Source organism: Wyeomyia smithii, chromosome 3, assembly GCF_029784165.1.
Source record: "Wyeomyia smithii strain HCP4-BCI-WySm-NY-G18 chromosome 3, ASM2978416v1, whole genome shotgun sequence".
In the NCBI taxonomy this organism is placed as follows: Eukaryota; Metazoa; Arthropoda; class Insecta; order Diptera; family Culicidae; genus Wyeomyia; species Wyeomyia smithii.
In genome coordinates, this window is record NC_073696.1 from 157,458,834 (window position 1) to 157,469,200 (window position 10,367).

Genomic DNA, 10,367 nt, shown 5'->3' on the forward strand with positions numbered 1-10,367 from the left:
GGTCCCTAATTTTCTCTCCTTTATCCCCTAGCTTTTAGGTTACCTTTAATAAATTCACATAATAAGTTAATTTCCTAGGGTTTAAGCAACACTCGTTACCACGTATCGTTTAAAACTTTAGCTCTTAGTTTAGCACTAATAATTTAAGCAAAAAAATTATTTGAGACGAATGATTTAATTGATTTTATATTTCGAGCAATTTGTTTAATAGCCACCGTACGATTATAGAATGTTCCAATCGGCATAACACTCCAAAACGAAAGATGACAAACGAAAACGGCCGAGAGCAAGGCGCGATGACAGTTCTCCCAACCGCTGCTGAATTCAAAGCACCTAAGATGCAAGGTGAGATGTGCCGGCCGAGGGGTCGTAACATATTCAATTAGATATCTTTTTAGATTCGTTGATTTATAGTAGGATTTTTTTCTATTTCAAATATGATTTTCCTAAAGCTGAAATGTCGAGAGGAAATGTCCATAAAACACGTAACGCTTGAAGAGAAGGGAGGGAGAACTATCTGACAAAGTGTTGCCACCCATGCGAAAATTTTTGAGGATCTATTTATTTCTGTTCTGCGTAATCAATGGACGATCTCTATTTGAGTTATTAAATAAATAAGAAATTTGAGAAAACTTAAAATAAATGGAAAACAAATTGAAAAGTGAATAAAACCCTAAATCAATCCACCTAGCAGTGAGACCAAGCCTTGCTCTTTATTATTTGTTTGAATAGATTTACATGAAAAATTTGTAGAAAAAAAATACAGTTTGATAATTTCTGCTGGATTTGATTTTCACTCTAAATAACGAATTTCTGGTAGCCAAAAGGACAACAATACCGAACGTTTTAAACATAATATTTAGACACATATGAAATAAATAAATATAAATAAATATAAATATATAATATAAATAAATAAATATGTTTTAAATATGTGATGCGATTTTTTTTGTTCCTGGTATAATCGAAACGTCACTGTACTCATATATAAGTCGGACTCGATTATATATCATTTAAGATTAAGATAGTAGGAAAATTTTCCCTGAGGAAGAACAGCCTAAAAATACCAAATATCATTCAATATGAGAAGTTGTGGAACAGTATGATGTGCGCAAAAGTGCGACTTTTGCGGAAAAGGATATCCAAATTTTACCTGTTCCGAGTTTAAGTCATTCTCCGTGCAGCAACGATTGAAAAAGGTACGCGAGAAAAACATTTGCTTCAATTGTTTGAGAAGAGGTCATCACAGCAGTAATTGCCAATCTGCAAAATTCTGCACAAAGTGCAAACGCCGTCACCATTGTCTGCTCCATTTAGAGTAGCAGCGATCAGCAAACGAACAGGAAACATCACCTAAACCAGAAGTCCCTGCTCAGCAGGAAAAAGAGCAGCAGCCTCCACAAACAACTACCGCCACCTGCATCCATAAAAACTACTACCGCTCGGCATCCATAAAAACTAGACCGCTGCAGCAGGTACTATTGCTGACAGCTGTAGTGGATGTCATCGATAAAAATAACAACCCCCGCCCCTGCAGATTTTTACTTGACTCAGCTTTCCAAGCAAACTTAGTGTTCCGAACAATGATGGAAAAATTAGGCTTGAAGCAGAATCCATCCAATATAGTAGTGGAAGGCATTAACAACATAAAGAGCCGTTCGTTGGGTAGTTGCGTCTAAAAAATCCGTTCCAGGTACTCTAATTTTGAAGCCAACGTCAGTTGCTTTATCACGGATCAGGTTACGGCAGACTTGCCATCTTCAAGCGTGGACATAAGTGCAATGAATTTGCCGTCCGGAGTACGTCTTACAGATCCACAATTTTATCAGAGTGGAAAAATTGATTTGTTGCTAGGAAACCAATGGTTCCTCAAGTTACTGCTACCAGGTCAGATTATATCGGAATATATATAGTTTGCTTGTCTTTCAGTCACGCGCACGACAAACGAAAGTTACTCAAATTACCTTTTTCCCAAGCAAACTCTGAACCTGAGGTTTGTTTTTTTGTAAAGTTTGTTTTTTTTTAGTGTAGCAACGCAAACACTCCTGTTCTGACTACAAGTTACCCTTGCTTTTAGTCCTCCACTCACTCCCTCTCGCCTGGTATGAAACCAATCGTAAGGAAATCAAAGCTAACTGCGTCCTAACTAATATTCGGCACACGTGTTAAATTAGCACATGGCTATAGGTTCTGATACAGGTGCATCGACAAAAACCGCCAAAAACGTAATAATGTGCGGAAGGCAATTTTGAGATGTAAGAAAGACATAGTATCAAAGATATCAAGCATGTAAATGAAATCTAAAGTTAGCCAAACCACTTTCAGTTGATTATGAACGTTACTTTATAGTTACATGTCCTATAAGTTCTGTAATGTCATGGCATTGCCATCAAAATTAGGTTGTCAAGTGATGGAATAAGGCAGTACGTGATGTAATTCATTGAAGATAGACTATGAAAAAGTCAAGAACATGATGGGGATTATAAGCCTTTTGCTCGAGAAAATGAGCAGATTGGATTTTTTAAGTGTGTAGCAATTTTTATATGCATTGAAATTGTAATTTTTCAAAAGTACAGTTATCCGATAACAAAAAGTTGTTTGTTTATTTGTTTGTTTGTTTTAAGACGTTAATAACGAACATTTATAAAAAATTGAAGAAAAGCGGCTGTAACTCGGCAAAGCCATTTTATGCAAAACATCATATCGAGTTTCAAGTTTAGCTTATGGCGCGTGACAAGCCGCACTTAAAATCTTTCCAATCCAATTCTCTCAAATCAAATCAAAATCTTTCCAATTTTTCTCAAAGCTCTAATAAAATTTACAAAAATGTTCTCAAGAAGATTTACTTAAAGATAGAGCAATATATTTTTTTTTCCATATTTTCAAAAATAGGAAAGATATTTAACCTACACAAGACATGCTGCACATATTGTACCCCAAATTGTTTTTTTAAGTATATTATGACGTTCAAAATGTACAGGGAAAGGGATAATTATTTTGCTGATAGGTGAAAATTTTAGCTGTTTCAAAAAAATTTTGAGTATAAAATAAACCCATTCCCGACGGGTGACATTCAAACTTTTATTCAAGTTCAACAATGTTACCGACGATGTCGAAACAATTATATGAACTATGTATATATGCATGTTATACGTTTGTTAGTTTTGTAAAATATTGCTGTTGTTTAAATGTTTATTTATGTTCGTGTAGATTAAAATTAAAAGGCTCAAAAATATTATTGTTTAGGAATAAGATAGAAAATAAGGAATTAACCCTAAAAATTTCAACCTTTCAAATAGTCACCCAGCCCTAAAAATACTTGTCGAAGACTATGCATGAAGTCACAAAAAAAACAATATTGTACAGATTATAAAAAAGACGGCAAAGAACCGCATTAAAATACCCAACCCTGGAAAAAAGATAGCACTACTAACAACTCGGAGCAATTTCAGTGCAATGGACAGGCGAATATTCGCCCGAGCACTACTGTATCCTGTTGATGATGAAGAGGGAGAGAGAAAGAGAGGTTGAGAGTAGGGCGAAGAAAGCTGAAGGAGGAGTTGGAAGTTGACCACGGCAGAGTGAGGATCGTTGTTGCCTGCTCTGCTTGAATGTCGAAACCGAAATTATAAGAAGTTGAAGAGTACACGAAACCGATAAAAAAAACGCGACGTGAGTGTCACTAGAGACCGGTAGAACCGCTGAATTTAAAAGGGATCCGCAGGACCGCTGGTTTGCAAAAGGCGGTTCCCAACCCGAGGACGATTAGCTCCACGTGCCGCGGGCTTCGATTTGTGGGGCGTGAAAACCTTCATCGCCACGTGGAACGGCAGCAGAAGGCGATTGAAGCCGAGAGGATTTCGGCCGGCAGTTGGACGTCGAAGGAAAAGGCGTACGAAATTAGAAGAGTCATCCTGTTCCTGGCGGAAGTGCTGGTGACCGGCGAGTCTAGCTATCGTCGCGTCACTCGTTTTCGACGGTGGGAAACGGACGTTCTGGAGGAGAAGGCCCGAAGAGGTCCGGTTGAGCCTGGCCCCCGCTCTTCGAGGCACGAGCCGATGGGTTTCCCCCTCATCTACGAGCACGGTGGATAGGGTGAAAGTTACGTTGTGCAACGAGGCGACGGCCATTGTACAATAGCGCTATTCATCACGGTAAATCTGCTGCAGGTATGTCATCCCGGGTCACTCACCCTCTCCCTCGCATGCACGTTCCAGTCTTCAGTTTCTGACGGCCGCAACGTACCACTATTTCCATGGAAAATTTGTATAAATATAAGTAATTAAAATGATTTGTTTCGTATAATTTATCGGTCACTGAGCCTTGTATGTCTTGCATGTGTACTTAGTTCCTCTTCCTTTTGAATCAGGTGAGTTATTGGTCGTAAGTCTTCCTCAAAAAGCGGTGGAAAGCCGACCCTAGGGTCCATGTAACCCCTGAGCTAGTCGTTTGTTACATTTGGCGATCCACGTAAAGAAAAATACTGTCAGTGAATCTGACAAAATTTTTCCCACCTGCTTGGGGAGACTCACGATCTGTACCTTTCGTATCGTGAAAGTTGTATTGAGCATGCCCAATTTATATGTTTTAGGTACACTAGTAAACCAGCTCGTTTGAAAACGTAAAAAAGAAGCACTAAAGGCTAGTTGTACACTTTCGTGAGAACGCACAAGTGAAATCATTTTGAATTGTCTGATTGTATCATTAGTATTTAAGGAGTGCTATTCGTATTCAGATATTGCGAGAAACATATTGGTCCTATTATTTCGCCCTGAACGAGTCACCATGGCTCAAGCTTAGCCCCCAAATAAGCTAGAAGTGCGGGAATGTGATATAGAAGACTATTTTAGTGAGATTAGAGTAGATCATCTCAATGAAGATGAACTTGATTACGAACTTGAAGTTTGAGGGGTAATACCCGTTCCGAATGATACCGTGAGTAGGAAACGTCGCTCGCTTAGAAAGAGAATTAGGCATGAAGAAAAACATGAGAATGTTCCAAGTTCGAAAACTTTTAAACGCGCGCCCACCGCAGAAATTGAAAAATGTGAATTAAAACTAAAACAGACTGAAGAGATATTAGCGAATTCGTCGAAGGTTGTTCCTCCAAGATGCAAGTCATCGTTATTACATTTAGGAAGTAGAGTGAAGTTGCTTAAAAATTTTGTAGGAGAAGAGGATATGCGGAAACTGGATCAAATGTTGTACAAAAATTTGTTTCTCTTGAATACGTATTTTTACGGAAAACCGTCAATCCAAGGTCAGATAGTTGATGATGTAGGATTGAACGATTTATTCGATAATCCTAATTGGGGGAGTGAAACAAAGACGAGCGAACAGCAGGCAAAACAAGAAGAAGTGTTGTCCAAAGACGACAAAGATATTTTAGACTCTTTAGGTCGGTTAGGATTGATTGACGCAGAAAAACCAGACGTTTCGTCCGTAAAAGAAGCATTATCGGAATTAGAACATGAGGTGTACTTCTTGAGAAGATTTAAACACTACTATACTCAAGCCCAGAATAAAGCAGTCTCAGTCCCGAACACAATATACTACCCGCAAACTACGTACACTGGTACCAAACCAAAATATTCAGTGTCGTATCCTTCCGCGAATATACCGTTTCCAAACTATTATTCACTTCCATCGACAGTTAGTATGACGACCACTTTGACCACATCAAACGTGGGTCCGCGAGTATCAGCATGTTCGATTTCGGATAACGTCTTTTATGTTGATACCGTAAGACAAACAGTTCCAGGATATAATCCAGCTTCATACCCGTTCCATAATACGCAACCCGTACCCCAACCGTTTCCTGGGGAATGGAATAGCCCTCAAGTCCCAGAAATCAACCCAGTTCCAACCTCGAGAGCAATACCCCATTCTTGGTTTCAATCATACTGCCCCACTCCGGATTGCATACCCGTGTCGCTCCCAATTTCCCAATTTTAATCGCCAATCATTGCCAGTAGCGAGATGGAAGCTAGATAAATATGCCGGTAACGATCAAGGGTTAAAATTAAACGAGTTCTTGATGCTCGTATCTCAACTAGCATTATCAGAACACACCTCCAAAGAAGAACTATTCGATTCTGCCTTCCATTTATTTAGCGGACCTGCTCTCAACTGGTTCATGGCCATGAGATCATCTGGTCGGTTGTTGAGTTGGTCCCACCTAGTGCATGAACTTCGCAAGACTTTCGCTCATCCCGAGCTAGACTCGATGATTAGAGCTAGACTCAGCCAACGCAGACAGCAGCGTAACGAAACGTTTCAGGATTTTTTTTACGAAATGGAGAGCCTGTTTCGTTCAATGATAAACCCCATGAGTGACTGGGAGAAGTTAGATTTGCTTAAAAGTAACCTGAGTGTCGATTATAAAAAATCTCTTCTTTGGAAAACTATAACTTGTCTTCCAGAGCTTATTGAAGCCGGTCATAAGATTGACGCTTCAACCTTTTCGTTATATTCTAAAGTTTTTGGTACTGAAAAAATGTCCCACGCTATATCAGAAGAAAAACCCGTTGAAAATATTCATAGGGGTGGGAGCCAGAGGCAAGCATTTAAATTTCAAGATCAAGCCAAAGTCTTTAATAAGGTTAAGAAGGATGATTCAAAAAAGAAGGACCCTCCTCCCGATAACGCCCAGCTTCCTAGAGAGAAGAACCAAGACCAGGCTAGGCAGTCGGCCGAAACTGATCCTCGAGAAGGCTCTTCTAAGCCCACTAGAACTTTGGCAGCCCTACTTACCACTCATCGTCCCCCAAGAAGCTATGAATGCCTATATTGTCACCAGCCAAACCATGCATTAGAACAGTGCAGAAACTATCGAGGCCTGTTGTGTTTTGTTTGTGGCTTTAAAGGGTTTGATACCCAAAATTGTCCCTTCTGCCGAAAAAACGGTCTGCAGACGATCGGACATCGCCAGTCATTTCCGAACAACGAGTAAATCAAAACGAAAATTCAGCTTCGAAAATTGTTCGTTAGTTTTGGAAGGCAGCTGAAGAAATTTTATGGAGTTTTCGGTTTTATCTTTTTTTAAATGCCTGATGATAACAGTATCTCTGATACCAGCCTGTGATTCTCATACTTCTAATTCCGCTACGTAAAACAACTTCAACCCCAGATTTTATTCACAAAATATTTGAGAATGGTTTTATGGCCCACAGATGGCCCGTTAAGTAAAATATTGTCTTGGTGGTTTGTCTAAAATGAAAAGAAAATATTATTGCTGAACTTATACACACCATGCAAAGGAGTAGTTGTTAGTTCCCTACAGCGCTGTTACGAGATTAGTAGTTATTTATTATCCGGTAAATCCTAAATATGTTATCTTAATTTTACCCGTGGGAATCAGCAGTCAGCAGACATATTGCCTGAGAAGGAGCACGAACGTATGACATTTGACATAGCGTTTGTCAAAGTAGGCAGTTGTTTTCGCCCTGTTCGTGTAACTCTGTTCGTATAAAAATGGGTAACACGTGATGCTGTCTCACAACTCCTTGTTAGGTAGAGTTGTGAGCCGTAATTAAAATAGTGATACACCGTTATTGTAAATTCCTCTAAATAGGAAATTACTATTAAAAAAGGTGACACTTAACATTTTAAAATGTAGCACGCTACACCCGACGGTTTAAGTGAATGAAACTGTAAGGGTGATACTAAGCGTATATAGGAAAGCGTGTATAACGACAAAGGCAGTCGAGCCTCTTCGTTTCTCTGGAAGTAGAATATGCTTCCAGAGCTAGATTATCAGTAGGTTTAGGTTAACGAATACGTATTCAAATAAATGAGACATAGAGTGAATGAATGAAGTCTGAATGAAAGTGGGCCCAATTGACTGAGATAAAATGATTGTAGTGAGTGTAAGTGTGGCTAGTTTATAATAGGATAGGTAAAAATAAGATATTAGTAGGAAGAAATAGTAGGCGAGATCGAGGAAGATAAAATGTTTCTCGAACCCTGAATATGAATGGATAGTAATTAAGTGTTCCGACAGGCGATGAGTCGACCATGAAAGATTTTCAAGGTGAGTTAACCGAGCTGCGTTTCCACGGAAGATATACGTATATTCCGAGCTATGTCAGTATCTGAAATAATAAATTGGTCAGGGCTTGGTAAAAGTTGGACAAGATACTTAAAAATTCCTGAGTAGCTTACTCAGTAATTTTTCCCTGACGGAGGGATGATTGTTACCGACGATGTCGAAAAAATTATATGAACTATGTACATATGCATGTTATACGTTTGTTAGTTTTGTAAAATATTGCTGTTGTTTAAATGTTTATTTATGTTCGTGTAGATTAAAATTAAAAGGCTCGAAAATATTATTGTTTAGGAATAAGTTAGAAAATAAGGAATCACCCTAAAAATTTCAACCTTTCAAATAGTCACCCAGCCCTAAAAATATTTGTCGAAGACTATGCATGAAGTCACAAAAAAAAAACAATATTGTACAGAGCATAAAAAAGACGGCAAAGAACCGCATTAAAAATACCCAACCCTGGAAAAAAGATAGCACTACTAACAACTCGGAGCAATTTCAGTGCAATGGACAGGCGAATATTCGCCCGAGCACTACTGTATCCTGTTGATGATGAAGAGGGAGAGAGAAAGAGAGGTTTAGAGTAGGGCGAAGAAAGCCGAAGGAGGAGTTGGAAGTTGACCACGGCAGAGTGAGGATCGTTGTTGCCTGCTCTGCTTGAATGTCGAAACCGAAATTATAAGAAGTTGAAGAGTACACGAAACCGATAAAAAACGCGACGTGAGTGTCACTAGAGACCGGTAGAACCGTTGAATTTAAAAGGGATCCGCAGGACCGCTGGTTTGCAAAAGGCGGTTCCCAACCCGAGGACGATAAGCTCCACGTGCCGCGGGCTTCGATTTGTGGGGCGTGAAAACCTTCATCGCCACGTGGAACGGCAGCAGAAGGCGATTGGAGCCGAGAGGATTTCGGCCGGCAGTTGAACGTCGAAGGAAAAGGCGTACGAAATTAGAAGAGTCATCCTGTTCCTGGCGGAAGTGCTGGTGACCGGCGAGTCTAGCTATCGTCGCGTCACACGTTTTCGACGGTGGGAAACGGACGTTCTGGAGGAGAAGGCCCGAAGAGGTCCGGTTGAGCCTGGCCCCCGCTCTTCGAGGCACGAACCGATGGGTTTCCCCCTCGTCTACGAGCACGGTGGATAGGGTGAAAGTTACGTTGTGCAACGAGGCGACGGCCATTGTACAATAGCGCTATTCATCACGGTAAATCTGCTGCAGGTATGTCATCCCGGGTCACTCTCCCTCTCCCTCGCATGCACGTTCCAGTCTTCAGTTTCTGACGGCCGCAACGTACCACTATTTCCATGGAAAATTTGTATAAATATAAGTAATTAAAAATGATTTAATTTGTATAATTTATCGGTCACTGAGCCTTGTATGTCTTGCATGTGTACTTATTTCCTCTTCCTTTTGAATCAGGTGAGTTATTGGTCGTAAGTCCTCCTCAAAAAGCGGTGGAAAGCCGGCCCTAGGGTCCATGTAACCCCTGAGCTAGTCGTTTGTTACAACAATTATACTAGAATATTTTCACGATGAAATTATTCAGTAAGGTTAGAGAACAGATTGATCATCTATATGCAATACAGTTTGTTTCAATTGTGTATATAGTTGATGAGTAATGAGAGTTTAAAGTACATTTTTTCGAGGTAAAAACTGATTTCTCTCCACCGGGATCCATCGGGTTAAGCTATTGGTCGTTATTTTCGAACATTATGTAAAATCTGATCAACTATTTTGATTTAAGATATTTTTGAATATCGGCATGAAATTTTCAAAGGTTTCTAGAATTAAATATAGGTTTATCAACTATCCTGCAAATGCGCTACAGTAAGCCAACTTTTTGTTTTATTTTTTATAAAATTATATTTGTTTGTTTATGTAGAAGAAGACGAAAACAAAGAAGTAAACAAAGGTGGTGGTGATGGGATGAGGATTGTTATGTTGTACGCAACACTAGAAAAACTTTTTGTGATGGAACGCAGATGACAGATGTTTCATGCGCTTCATTTAGCATGTTATATCGGAGTATGAGGGAGGGATCTGAACTACACATCAATGACAATACTTCGTTATTCCAAGCTTTGCTATTGTTAATAACAAATTGCAGAGACAGACTTTTGCATGTGTGAATATTTTTTTTGAGCAATCCAGTATTTTTTCATGAGCAATGGTTTTTGTAAATTGTTTTTTTTTTTTCAATCACATTCATTTTTAGTCATATTATAAGTTTAGTTTGAATATAACATATGTAACATCAAACAATTGAGAAAATCTACTAATACTCGAGTTATGAAATTCAAAAAAAATTAAATCGTTAAAAA

The 10,367-nt window shown here is 39.2% G+C and overlaps 1 protein-coding gene across 1 annotated transcript in view; it reads left to right on the forward strand.

The window, feature by feature from the left end:
• The window catches only part of LOC129729990 (uncharacterized), a 329,594-nt gene extending 320,247 nt beyond the window's left edge, over positions 1–9,347 (forward strand). The window contains exon 3 of the mRNA XM_055688929.1: positions 212–9,347. Within this exon, the coding sequence (XP_055544904.1) occupies positions 6,038–6,952 (915 nt within the window). The 5' untranslated portion in view covers positions 212–6,037 and the 3' untranslated portion in view covers positions 6,953–9,347. The remainder of the gene's footprint in view (positions 1–211) is intronic.
• The last annotated feature ends 1,020 nt before the right edge of the window (positions 9,348–10,367 follow it).